This window comes from Hippichthys cyanospilos, chromosome 4 (assembly GCF_059441005.1).
Source record: "Hippichthys cyanospilos isolate Australia breed blue-spotted pipefish chromosome 4, RoL_Hcya_1.0, whole genome shotgun sequence".
Classification (NCBI taxonomy): domain Eukaryota; kingdom Metazoa; phylum Chordata; class Actinopteri; order Syngnathiformes; family Syngnathidae; genus Hippichthys; species Hippichthys cyanospilos.
This window is the reverse complement of record NC_142372.1, coordinates 10,085,052-10,099,429: the sequence shown is the minus strand read 5'-3', so window position 1 is coordinate 10,099,429 and position 14,378 is coordinate 10,085,052. Positions and strand designations below refer to the sequence as shown.

The 14,378-nt window shown below is 39.6% G+C and overlaps 1 protein-coding gene across 1 annotated transcript in view; it reads left to right on the top strand.

Moving 5' to 3' along the window:
* The window catches only part of LOC148424530 (talin-2), a 77,506-nt gene that overhangs the window by 59,564 nt on the left and 3,564 nt on the right, over positions 1-14,378 (top strand). The window contains exons 36-54 of the mRNA XM_088413284.1: positions 317-460; positions 690-851; positions 1,048-1,188; positions 1,265-1,446; positions 2,211-2,343; positions 2,585-2,686; positions 3,391-3,561; positions 3,727-3,873; positions 6,240-6,341; positions 6,423-6,542; positions 6,622-6,768; positions 7,978-8,144; positions 8,847-9,030; positions 9,105-9,230; positions 9,970-10,086; positions 10,306-10,491; positions 10,565-10,672; positions 11,426-11,531; positions 12,683-12,807. Of these exons, the coding sequence (XP_088269410.1) occupies positions 317-460; positions 690-851; positions 1,048-1,188; positions 1,265-1,446; positions 2,211-2,343; positions 2,585-2,686; positions 3,391-3,561; positions 3,727-3,873; positions 6,240-6,341; positions 6,423-6,542; positions 6,622-6,768; positions 7,978-8,144; positions 8,847-9,030; positions 9,105-9,230; positions 9,970-10,086; positions 10,306-10,491; positions 10,565-10,672; positions 11,426-11,531; positions 12,683-12,807 (2,670 nt within the window). The remainder of the gene's footprint in view (positions 1-316; positions 461-689; positions 852-1,047; positions 1,189-1,264; positions 1,447-2,210; positions 2,344-2,584; positions 2,687-3,390; positions 3,562-3,726; positions 3,874-6,239; positions 6,342-6,422; positions 6,543-6,621; positions 6,769-7,977; positions 8,145-8,846; positions 9,031-9,104; positions 9,231-9,969; positions 10,087-10,305; positions 10,492-10,564; positions 10,673-11,425; positions 11,532-12,682; positions 12,808-14,378) is intronic.

Here is a 14,378-nt window from a genome sequence, read left to right as displayed (position 1 = left end):
CTGAGCAGCTCTTATGCTGTTTTCAGTTGACAAAGTAGCAAAATGGCCACCCCCTGTGGTGGATTAAATGAGTGGATTTTGCTGCTTAATTCATATTCCACAAACATGATAATAACAGTAATAATACAAGTTTTAGACTAGTAATGCTGCTTCAAACATGTTATTTATTTATTTATTTATTTATTTTTTTACTTGACCTTCCCTTAAACCAGTTCAGGTTATTCCGATTGAATTTCCTCATTGATATAATTGCTTCAGTAAGACCCTTTAATTCTATACATGATGATTGTTTTTTGGTGTGGCTTCCTTACACCAGGCTTCCTACCTGGTGGGCGTGTCCGATCCTAACAGTCACGCTGGTCACCAGGGACTGGTGGACCCGATCCAATTTGCTAAAGCCAACCAGGCAATACAGACTGCCTGTCAGAATCTTGTGGACCCAGAGAGTAGCGCCTCGCAGGTACATGCAGCCATAAAATTAAACAGCCTAACGGATAATGTTTTTTATTGTGTCCCATGTTAGATGTTTGTGCCATAAAATGACTGCAAATGGGTGAAAACCGTGCTTTATGTTTGGAGGGTGAAGACAAGATATTAGGATAATGGATACTTGGAGTAAATGCTGCAGTGGCCTTTAAATGGACTGTGAATTTTCTAGGCCTATTTTTCACCCTTTGATAATATTCCAGGTGCTCTCAGCCGCCACTATTGTTGCAAAGCACACATCTGCTCTGTGCAACTCCTGCCGCCTGGCCTCTTCCAAGACTACCAATCCAGTAGCCAAGAGGCACTTTGTCCAGTCGGCGAAGGAGGTGGCAAACAGCACCGCCAACTTGGTCAAAACCATTAAGGTGGGTCTCGGCATTCAAAGCCTAATCACTCGGATCGCATTTTCATCCACAAACCCCAAGTATGCGTTGGAATACAGAGTCAGTTGATTTGTGGTGGCTTATTTCGAATTTGTTTTGACTTTTGATTCTTTCGGTCAGCTAGCATGGCAGCGGAGCTCATTTGTGACTCTTTCCTGATGTCACTTTCTCGCCTCAGGCTCTGGATGGAGATTTCTCAGATGAGAACAGGAACAGGTGTCGAGTGGCCACGACTCCGCTCATCGAAGCGGTGGAAAACTTGACGATATTCGCGTCCAACCCAGAATTTGCCAGCATCCCGGCTCAGATCAGCCACGAGGTCAGTGACAGACAAATAATTTATGAAGCAAAATACATTTGGTATCTAAAGTCTTCACCCATCTTCTTTCCTGCAGGGCTCTACGGCTCAGGAGCCCATCATCCAATCAGCACGCTCCATGCTTGACAGCTCCACATACCTGCTCAAAACTGCCCGGTCATTGGTCATCAACCCCAAAGACCCGCCCACCTGGTCTGTTCTGGCCAGTCACTCCCGCACAGTCTCTGACTCAATCAAGAGTCTCATCACAGCCATCAGGTGTGCTGGGGGAGGGGGCACTTAACCTCATAGATAGAGAACTCATTCTTTTTAGGTGTTTGAATAAATCATTACCGTCTAAAGGCTGAAGGCTTTCACATATTAATCCTTGTCTTTAAGATTATTATTATTATTATTTTTAGTTTATTCTGACCAATTTTTTGTCTGGCATTTTTTTTCTCCAATTCACCTCATTCAAATTTCAGTATTCAACATCATTCAATACCGTTCCAAATTATTTCATGTTTTTTATTCCTTTTTTCAGCCTTTACCTGTAATTTCTTTTTGACTTGCATTCTCTCGTTAAATAGTTTAATATTTTGCAAAAAATATTTTTATTTCTTCCATTTTCTAGCTAAATGTGTTTTTTTCTGTTTTTGTTTTTTTTGTTTTGTTTTAAATCATATGTGATGCACTTTATAAGGTCATTGACTGTAGGAGCTGTCTAATTATTAATTGGGGGGTTAGCTAACACTCGCCAAATAGTGAACCGACAGTACATAGTACTATAGTACATATTACTGAATTAGTCAGTAATTTTACAGGGGTATTATTAGCCTAAACTTACTATAGGTGTGACTGGAAGTGTGTAGTTTCCTGAAGTTGAACGTTAACGTTCCTTTCCCCATACTGTGTTCTCGTCCCATGTTTCTCTCCCTATTTCTCTTTTTCAAACTCTGTCCTCTTCACCGCCCGTTCATCATCCTCCAACCTCGCTCCCCCATCCATTTTATTGCTCTCTCTCCGGCCCACTTCTTTCTCAGGGACAAGGCCCCCGGCCAACGGGAGTGCGACTCGTCCATTGATAACATCAACAAATGTATCCGGGACATTGAGCAGGCCTCTTTGGCTGTGGTCAGCCAGAATTTACCCAGCAGGGATGACATCTCTCTGGAGGTAAAGAACCATCAGAAATGGACTCAAAATATTTCCCTTTTATTTTTCTTTAAACTTCCACTTGTCAAATAATGCCTTCATCGGATCTTTTCTTTATATCGGAGACTTTTTTATGCTTGCATTTTATCTAAGTATGAATCTGTATGTGTGCATTTTCTGTCTAAAGGTTGTTAGATGAAGCATCGTGAATGCAATTCTGCCACACAGGAACAAATGTACTTTCATTTCCTTTCCTTTTTAGGCCCTGCAAGAGCAGCTGACATCCTCCGTGCAGGAAATTGGCCACTTAATCGACCCTGTTTCCACTGCTGCCAGAGGCGAAGCTTCCCAACTAGGACACAAGGTGCAATAAATAGGACAACACACTAATGACTTTACCTAAATGCTTTAATTGTGAGGCAAGAGGCACAGTGTGGCCTACCGCAGTTCACAGCCCGATCTCCCTCTCACACACACACATACACACACACACACACACACACACACACACACACACACATATATATATATATATATATATATATATATATATATATATATATATATATATATATATATATATATATATATATATATATATATATATATATATATATACACACACACACACAAACAAAAGCTAGGGACTAGTGTGTGACAAAAATACGACAGTATGTACTTACTCAGTATGTACTTAATTACCTTAACCTCACTAGTAAGACAATTATATAGGGATCAATGAGAATCTATTTAATAAGACCGAGTGTGCCGCAAATAAATGCATCAAAGCTTTTCCATAATGCCGCACAGCATAGCAATTATCCCCAGATGCCGTGCAAGTGTGTCCTCTAGCGGCCAGTGAGGAGTACACAGATAACATCAGACCAATCTGATTGGATGCGCTGTGTTTTCAGCCGTTACCATGACAACATTATTGCTTTCCTGTTCATAAAATCCTCTTAGATCCCATTATATATCTTTTTGGATATATAAAAAGAATAATGTAAAAAAAAAATACGTTTTCAATGGTTAAACTCCACACACAACTGCCCTATGTTTTGGCCTCAGGTGAGCCAGCTAGCCAGCTACTTTGAACCGCTGATCAGGGCAGCAGTGGGCGTGGCTTCCAAGCTAAAGGACCACCAGCAGCAGATGACCTTCCTTGATCAGACCAAGACCCTGGCAGAGTCCGCCCTGCAGATGCTTTATGCCGCTAAGGAGGGTGGAGGAAATCGCAAGGTCAGAGCTTTGCTGATGGTTGTTTAATCTAACATGATATCCTACTAGGTCTGAATCCTTAAAGTCTTCTAAGACATATACTGTATGTGGAAATAATGACAAGCAGCAATCATTTATTTATATAAACTTGCTTATGTGTGTTTGTGCATTGTCTTAACAACTCAGGCATCACACACGCACGACGCCATCGCTGAGGCCTCCCAGTTAATGAAGGAGGCGGTGGATGATATCATGGTGACGCTGAATGAGGCTGCCAGTGAAGTTGGCATGGTTGGGGGCATGGTGGATTCCATCGCGGAGGCCATGTCCAAGGTAAATCTAGCTTATTCCATTTTGTCTCAGCAAGACAGCACTCAAATTCACAAGACAATCATTAGAGGCGAGGGTGTCCTCTAGCGATCGCACTCGGACGTTTGAGGATTGCTCGAATGAGTCAGAGGATCAAAAATAAAAATGTCCACTACAATGGGCACAAATGCAGTGACTTGCTCTGAGGAGGTTGTGCATTGTTTTCACAGTTCTAAGGTATCTTTCTTAACCTCTCCTGTTTTGGTTTAAAGATCCCAAGGATAGCCTTTTTAAGCTGTCTCAGGCCAATTGTCTCATGCAAGTGAGCCAGGCCTCATTCAGTCCCACGTACTGCTGACAAGCACAGATTTTGTTACTAGGATGACGGGGTGGCTCGAGGTTAAGGCTGCATATATCTAAAACAAAAAATAGCGACAGTGAATGCATTGTGGACTCAACTATTTTTACAGGCAATAAAAAGTTTGACATCATTTTGTATCATACTGCGGTAGCTCTGACTATTTAAAGAAGTCAGATTCCGAAGTGTGACCTTACAGTAGATGAACATCGAGTTCCTGTGATATTGCAGACTGCTTTCAGCCGGCGCACTCCTTCTCCCCGGCCGGCGTCATGTCTCTGCTGGCTTTTCTGTGATGTGTTAATTCAACACAGACGCTGTAATGTATGCAGTGCAAGCTGGCAATCACGTTTTTTTTTTTTTTTTTTGGGGCGATTCTTTTTTTTTTAACTGTGATTAAATGCTCAACAGATGCTTCCTTATTATTACGTGTGATCTAATATACAATCTTTAATTCTGCATTTACTAAGCCAATCAGTTTTATCACATGTATTTAACTAACAATATGCTTATTGTTGTGGGTGCATTATTATTAGCATTAGAATTTCCATGGGACAAATAATAAATTTAATTAAATTAGTGTCGTCGTTCCCCCTCCCCTCCCCTATTAGAAAAATCATGGTACCGTATAATTTGTAACCAGTTTAAATTACAGTAAGAAATACTTTCCCATATACATGGACATCTCAACATTATTCCCTGAGCCTATTTGAGCTAAAGCTTGATAAACAGCAGCACCTACAAAAGCAAGTTAATAGTCTCTTATTTGGATTAAAGTGTGTAGTCTACATTATTAATGATGATCTTGCATTTTGTGGAGGCCTTTTAAACAGCTATTAAAATTCCAATAGTCTGTCATTTGTGGTTGTTCCACAGTGTTGTGTGGGTGTTTATGTAGTGGGGAAGTACACCATGTATTTCTTCTGCCCAGTCTGCATTGCTTCTTGACATGCAGTCTATTCGTGTTGCCCCACGAATAGAGGGTGATAGGAACAGAACCACGAATAGCTGGAAATCTGCAAGTAATCGAGAAAATGCCTCAATTTGGCAGCAAAGCACTACTTTTGTCTAAAACAAGATGGTTGACAGTAAAGCACTATTCTCTGAATGAAGCTCCTAATCCTGTTTCAACATAGTTTCTTGGAACTGAGATAGGACCAAAGCAATACATTTACTGCTTAGCCTGGGGACAAAAAAAAAAAAAAAACTAATTCAGGATGATTTCCCTATATAAACAAATCGCAAATATGTGAAAGTACCAAAACTCTTCCTGTCGGCTTTCATGTAAATGCAACAGACACACGTTATAAAGGAAGAGGCAACAAACATCACATCACATTCGGTGAAGGTAAACTTCAATGTAAACACACCAAAATAATGCATAGACATCATCACACTAGCCATATTACGCTTTTATTTTGAAGTTGGTTTTTGCATCGGTGATTGTGTCGCAGCTAGATGGCGCAGCGCTTAACTTGACTCATCCTCACAACTTTGTTTATTGCCATCACATTACAAAGTCATATTTACGCCAAGAAACCGCTAGTCGATTAAAATGTCATCGTACGATTCCACACAAGTCTTCAGCCTTAGCGTTAGCCGCTAAGTAATCGGTGCATTCAAATGCAGTCGGACATTTTGAAACATTTTGAGACAGAAAAAAACATGTCGACTTTATGCATTAAACATAAAAAAACGCAAATATTTGAACAATATGGGTTTTCTATTCATCTATAAAAGCTGACATACTTCATCACAATAGATGGTCCATGAAGTCGCTTATGGAGTAGATCATGATGATTCTTTGCCATCTATAGATTGAAGCAATGGTCCACAGTCCGAAAATACTGTTCTTCTTCTAAAAGATGCCCTTTCTATCTGCCTTTTCCAACATTAGTTATAAACACACAAGTATTTGCTGGAATTTGAGTATTGGGTAACACTTGATGTGATTTGTATTTGTTTTGTCATTTCAATCCGAACGCTGCAATTTTTCTTTTTTGAAAGTCAAACCTGTTTCTTGCCTACTCAGCTGGATGAGGGAACTCCACCTGAGCCCGAGGGCTCATTTGTGGATTATCAGACCAGTATGGTGAAACACTCCAAAGCCATTGCAGTCACTGCTCAGGAAATGGTAAACTAAATTGCAATATCAAAAGTTACAGAGTATAAAATGTTTAGAAAAATTGATAACCTTTGGTGCGTTATGACTCAGATGACGAAATCGGTCACGTGTCCAGATGAGCTCGGAGGCCTGGCCTCGCAGGTGACGGTCGACTTCGGCCAGCTGGCCATCGAGGGACGGATGGCCGCCTACACGGCCGAACCTGAAGAGGTGCCGGCGGTGACCCCGAGCACGTTACAAACTAACACCCGGGGCTATCCTAAACTAACTGCCGCTACGTCTTTCCCAGATCGGTTTCCAGATCAAATCCCGGGTGCAAGAGCTGGGCCACGGATGCATTTTCCTCGTGCAGAAGGCCGGGGCGCTGCAGATCACGCCTTCTGACGGCTTCACAAAGCGAGAGCTTATCGACTGCGCGCGCACTGTCACAGAAAAGGTTAGCATCGTCACCAAGATTATATTTTGAGTACATATTCATGTCTCATCATTGATTTCTGCGTAAACCGCTTACTTTGTATGCATTCCTCTTTTGGTCTATTATTAAAATGAAATGACTGTGCCTTGTCACTTGCTGCCAACAGACAATAACCTTACAGTTTCTCAGGTGATGATCATGGCTCACCTGATTTTTGTGTGTGGTCATGTGATGTTCACCAGCCATGGATGCTCATTAACAGTGCCCTTAAAAACTGGGATGTCATTTCCAGTTGACAGCAAGTGGGAAAATGACCGCACCCTGAGATTAAATAAATAATGTGGAATATGTTGCTTAATTCAAATTCTACAAATGCAATATTAATCAAAATGCTGTGTTTATACTCATAGGTAATAATAGAACTATAGATAATATAGACCATATCATTGTAAATAATATTGTAGGGTTGACTTTCCCTTTAAAACCTTTAAAAAAAAAATCTAAAAAATCAAATGTGTATTTTTAAAACCTGATCCTACTTTGAAACCCTTCTTTGAATCCTACTTTCAAATCCTGAAATTAAATTTGTTTTAAAAGAGAACTAAAAAGTCTAGTTCGGATAAGGAATAACATTACTGCAAGTACGTAAAATATTATTCAATTTAACATTTCCAAAGGATTTAAATTACTATGCTTCATGGTAAAGTAGGAAGCGGAGACAGGTAATAATTTCTGTTCAAGGCATTTTAAAATACATACTTTACATTTGTTAAACATTCTATTAGATCAATGTACAAGACATGTTCATTAAAGGAAAAATATTTTATTATATCAAATTAACCAAATTATGCTTTTTTTTTTCCTCTCTGAATTGCATAATCCAACTATTTGTGGAAATACTGGTATCCTTATTATTATTGAATACATTTTTTTTAATTAGTCTGGAGCTGCTAACTGAAATGTCTTAGAGTTCCATGACCTGCCATGGAATGAAAAAAAAATGCAAATATGAATCAGTACAGGGCTTTAATGTCTTGCCGAATACTTTCAATTATTTTCCAAAAGTGAACCAAAAAAAATCTGAAAATGCTGCAAAGACCTTACTGTTGCTGTTAATGATCCAATTTTAATTTGACTGCTAATTCTCCAATCTTTTACCGTTTAAACACAATACGTACACAATTCCGTCAGCGGCATGATTACAGGCCGTCATGGTGTGCTCCTCTTCAGGTGTCCTTGGTGCTATCGGCACTCCAAGCAGGCAACAAAGGAACGCAGGCCTGCATCACGGCAGCCAGCGCCGTGTCGGGCATTATCGCCGATCTGGACACCACTATCATGTTCGCCTCCGCTGGCACGCTCAACGCTGAGAATGACGAGTCCTTTGCCGACCACAGGTGGGAGTGGCAAAATCTGTCCGTCTGGCTTCATGAATTTCTCACGTCTGTACAGTTTAAAATCTGCCTTCTGCTTATGTGTTATCAGAAGTGCTCAATGTTTTCTTCCGTCAGAATGTACAAATTTCAGTCAGGCAGTGTCACATCTTTCATTGTTGTAATCTGCTATTATTTGACGCCAGGTCCAAAAGGTTGATTTAAGATTAATATAGTAAATTGTTGTGCACGTATTTTCATCTATCACACCAGCCTATATGGAGCACTTGAGCTCCGCTAGCCAGCGGCTAATTTATGCTAGCCACAGCTCTTCCCAGCTCTGACCCACCGGTCAATGTTAGTGTAATTTAATTGTTTGTTAGAGCCACAAAATGGTGATTGGTGATTTCAGAACAGCGTTGTGTTGTTTGTATCGCACGTTTGAGGCAACAGTTGCAGTAACGAGACGAGTCAACCTGGTCAAAAAATTCAATCAAAAAATTTTGCTGCGATCAGCTTGACATATTTTACTGATGCGTACACTAATAAGCTGTTATCCAGGGCAAGAAAAAAATGCCTCAAGCATGTTCCTAACTGAACAACTCGAGAACTCATTTCCGTCAAAATTTACAATGTCGCTGAGGATATGAAACTATCACTCATTAAATGTTATAAATTACCTTAGTTTGTCTTCTTTCCCACATCCCGTGACTCTCTCTTTTCCAGAGAAAATATTCTAAAGACAGCGAAAGCTCTAGTGGAGGACACAAAAATGTTGGTGTCGGGTGCCGCTTCTGGACAGGACAAGTTGGCGCAGGCCGCCCAGTCCTCAGCTAAAACCATCACCCAGCTCACTGATGTGGTCAAATTAGGCGCAGCCAGTATTGGTTCTGATGATCCAGAGACACAGGTTGAGCAGTTTAATCGTCATAGCAACATTACTTAATGCTTTATTACCTCATTAACTGATCGTTTTAACTCTAGGTGGTTCTGATAAACGCTGTTAAAGATGTCGCCAAGGCACTGGGTGAACTCATCAGCGCCACCAAGTGTGCGTCCGGCAAAGCGGCAGATGACCCGTCCATGTACCAGTTGAAGGGCGCGGCCAAGGTGCGGGCATCACTACAGCTATTCGTTTTCCAACCCGTTTGATCTCATCACTAGGGTCATGGTAAAAGTCCTTGTTATGTAAAAATAGATATAATTTGTCTTATATATTTGACATACCATATATTAAATACATACATTTGAATGATTATAACCTCAAGTGAACATAAATAAAAAAATAAATAAAAAACTCAAACTATGTCAACTCTCAATCAAACAATGCTGCTTTGACTTGGAAGATTGAATTAAAATTAATTTAAATTAAGAGAATGTGTTAGGGAATTAATATTTTGGTAACAAAGCTACACAAATGCAATCAGGTCCCAAGAAACCTTTTTGCCTAGCAATGGAACAGCACACCGACCTCCTCTAAGGTACAACAATCCTAAACATGATCTCTGACAGGGTTTGAATATAATTAATAAGGTTCTGGGTTTCCAGTCTTGTAGGTGGCGATAACGTAAGTCTATGCTAACTACCCATTGCTTTTTATTCACTATGCACTTTTGGCCCCCTGATGCCAGTTGACTATAACCTCTGAGAGGCAAAATATTTATCAGGTGATTTTATCTACATCTGCACACACAAAAAACTTCACTAATCCATCATGGTCAAAATTAGTTCCATACATTGTATCCTGTATTATTTTGGTGATTATCTATCTCTTCCTTTAAAATGGTAATATTTTGGTTGGGTGCAATGCAAGGACAGTCCGTGAATGATTGAGAATTATTGCTCCCAGGTGATGGTGACCAACGTGACGTCCCTGCTGAAGACGGTAAAGGCCGTAGAGGATGAGGCCACTCGAGGTACTCGCGCGCTGGAGGCCACCATAGAGTGCATCAGACAAGAAATGGCGGTGAGGGAACGCTGGCTGGTGCACAGCTCTGTCAATACATGCAGTGCTAGGTACACTTGATTCTGGATTAAATCTACAACAAAAATGGAATATTCTGGATTCTTTTAAGATGAGCACATTTTACATCTACTTTATTATATTCTCTTACCATTTTGGAAAGGTTAGGTCTGGTGTATTTGCCTTGTCACATGACATTTGCCTCTGTGTCGTCATCCGCAGTTGTTCCAGTCCCGGGACCCTCCGAGCAAAACAACCACGCCCGAAGAGTTTATCCGCATTACCAAGGGCATCACCATGGCGACAGCCAAAGCGGTGGCCGCCGGCAACTCGGCACGACAGGAGGACATCATTCACACAGCCAACCTGAGCCGCAAGGCCATTTCTGACATGCTGGCCAGCTGCAAGGTTCTTATAGTTAGTTCATTCGATAAACCCAGAAAGCGTTAGCCTCTACAGTGTTGATTTTGTTGTCATGCAGCAAGCAGCCTACCATCCGGACGTCAACGAGGAAGTGAAGAACAGGGCGCTGAGATTTGGATTGGAGTGCACCACCGGATACATTGACCTACTTGAACAAGTCCTCATGGTGAGTGGTTTCCGTATGATTAATTCTTTCAGAAACAGTATGATCAACTGTTGCATGCTGTTTGCATTACCTTATTTGGCTGAAATACAGCGTTTCCTCCCACATATGTATGATTCATTGCACGCAAATTAACCGACATTTTCCATTGAAACTTAAAACCAAGTCTGTAATCTAAAGGTGCAAATAAATATCACAAGGCTTCATTTTATCACCACAACTGTCATTCGTTATTTGCTGAAAAACTCCACTGGTTATTCATTTTGGATCTGAAATGCCCTAAAATGCCACAAGACGGCGCCAAAGTGCTCTGTTGTGCAAACATTTGCATGACACATTTTACCACAGATCACCAATATATCTTTGGTCATCTGTCCAGGCCACTGATATAGTGACAGGCAGAACAATTCAATTTCATGCGGCACATTTAACCTGTATATCTGTTGCCAGTCATGCAACTGAATAATAACTTTATGTTGAACTAAACTGGCCCAGATTTCACACACGGTGAATTTGTGATTAAATTGAGACAAGATAGTCATTTAATTTTCTAATGTTTGTGACATTTTGTTTACTAGTGTGCCGTTGAATGGTTTTAATTTAAAATTAGGTGCCCAATTATGTGTCTCGCAATATCAGTCAAAAAGAGCGATATCATATTTGTATAGGATGAATCTCTAAAGAGCAACTCATATGTTAGCTCTCACTCCCTTTTGGTGTTTTTATAGTCAAGGTTTGTTTCTTTGTGATTTGTAGGTTTTGCAGAGACCCACACCCGAGCAAAAGCAGCAGCTGGCAGCGTGTTCAAAACGTGTGGCAGGAGCGGTCACGGAACTCATCCAGTCTGCCGAGGCCATGAAAGGTAATCATACGTGGATATGCATGCAAATATGCAACAGTTTAGAGTATAGCTTGTTCAAATAAAAAAAAAAATTAAGGACAAGCCTGTAATATTCATTGCTTCTCAGATAAGAAAAGAAATTCAATAAAAAACATGTTCTTGGGTTTTCTTTACCTAATGGTAAAATTAAACCAATCAAATCAAGTCACAATTACACTTAAAAACATTTTTTCCACTTGCTTTAGGGCTGAAACTGAAATCACATGTGCTCCAGGTTCTGGTAACAACCAATCAGGGCTCGGGATTGTTCATGGGACATTCACAACCTGGGATGTGATTTGTTACTAGTTAAGCCTTGAGCAAATGTTAGACCTTATCTTAAAGAAAACATACAAGTGATGATTGGGTGTTATCTGAACCTTGAAAGCATGTGATGTTGTTTTCAGTTGACAAAAAGTGGTACATAAAAATAATTCAGTTATAAAATTATTTATAGACAAAAGATAATAACTTTTTACTTCTGAAAATAACTAAGTTTAGTTTCCCTCGAGCCTTGTGATCATGGCATCTTATCAGGAGAGCAAAAATAACATTGGCTAATGTGCCACATGCTGCTTCACCAAATACATAATCTGATCACTTGTTGCCCGTTGCGGTAATATTCCTCTACTACTGTCCTTCGTGTCCCTAATATTCTTTTCAACTTGAGTTCATATAATACCTTTGTGGTTGCTTTTACCGATAAACGCTTCTGTTGCAGACATGTACATGATTAGTTATTGTGTTCTCACGTCAATAAACTGCTTCATAACTCTCCTGTCTTCCTCCTTTTGTTTGCCACAGATGGAGGTAAGTTCGTGTTGTTCCCCGTCCTATGACTCGTTTCACCAAATGCTTGACGATTTTTTTTTTGGGGGGGTTGCCATCTTTTGGCTGCTAACACAGTTTCATTTCATCCCATCTTCAAGTCCAGCTGCTGCACGGAGTCTCCACCGTCCGACCCGCTTTGTTTTAGGCACTCATATGACTTCATGCGTGTTGCGGTGAATGTGGCACACGGTGAACGTGGGAATGTGCCGATGCTCTGTTGTCGTGAGGCATGATCCTGCGACGCGTTGACGTTTTATCCGCAAGCGGCTTTTGTAACCGAGACGTTCCCTTGGCTCATCCAGGTTCCGAATGGGTGGACCCCGAGGACCCGACGGTGATTGCGGAGACAGAACTGCTTGGAGCTGCGGCTTCCATTGAAGCGGCTGCAAAGAAGCTGGAGCAACTCAAACCTCGAGCCAAGCCCAAGGTGAGATGCCACGTTCATGTTGTAATAAAATATATATAATATATATATATACATATATATATATATATATATAAAATTTACGTTTGGGGTATTAGGCTCTCAGGTGAAATTTCAGGATGAAGTCGAAATATACAATAACCCTTACAGATGACATTCTCTAAATTTCCGAAGGCATATGTCCAACTGGTCAGTCCTTCTGTTCTTAAACAAGAACCTAAAAGGCATAAATGTTCTGGTGGCAGGCCCAGCTCAGTGGCCACTTACCTCAAAGTACATCCCCTGTGACCAATATTTAGGTGCTACCTTAATCTCATGATTACAAAATGTGAAAAGTAATAATTGAAGGAATTAAATTGGTTGATTCATGGGTCAAATATCAGCTGTGAATCTGTTTTTTGTTAGAGAAACAGTAGCTGTGCAAAAAATACTAATCAAGTTCATCCGAGATTGTTAAATTGCATTTTTAAATTTGTAATTTTTTCACCTGAAAGCCCTGTATAATCCTATTAAGAGTAAATTCCCTTCAACACACCTGTTGATCCAGCTAAAAATGCACTTTGTAAAATGCTGTCCACTTATAGTCCTTGTAGTTAAGAAAAGAATTTCTAAAACTTTCAATGAATTAGTTGTTGGAATATGAATACCAAACTCTCGCATGTAAAGAAAATGTGACTACTGATAATGCTTGTATCTTGTAACCTTGTCTTGATGACTTTTGACCTTGTCATGACCATTTTTAATCCTATCATCTCTTCATAATCGATTCATGACTTACTCCTCATAAATTAATTCCTTCATGATGATTTTTTTAAATCTCATCCTGATGCCTTTAAATCTTGTCTCGTCTTAACCTTTGATCTCGCCATGAAGACTTTATCTCATTACAATCATGTACCATCTCGCCAGGATGATTTTAGATTGCACAGCGATGATTCAATCTCTTAATAATGACTCATCATAATGATTTCTAATCTCATCAAGATTTAAAATGTTGTCATGATGATTTAATTTTATCATGACATTTAATCTCGCATGATGATTTTTTCTTGATGACAATTATATATATATATATATATACTGTGTGTATATATATATATATATATATATATATATATATATATATATATATATATATATATATATATATATATATATATATATATATATATGAAACTTGCACAATATAGAGGAACGTGGGCAATTTTATTTAAAAAATATTTTCTAGTAGGTATAATGCCATTAAAACAATTGTATAAAAGATACGTCTTGTCAAGAGTGAATTTTTGTGTATTCAAACAAATGTTTAAAATGAGGCTGCTTAAGTGTAAATACGGTGACACATTAGTACTTTCAGGAATGTGGATGTTGTCTCTTGTTGTCTTCTCCTTGTTAAAATGTTCCCCACAAACCCTCAACCTGTAAACTTGAAAACATTGGGATTATCTATTGCAAGATTTGGCCCTATTCTCTTCTGCCATGTTTCTCCGTCATCCTCCATTCTTCCATCTATGGAAAACTAAGCTAAATTCCTTTGCAGTTTATACATATCCTCCTTATAAATGCCACATCAA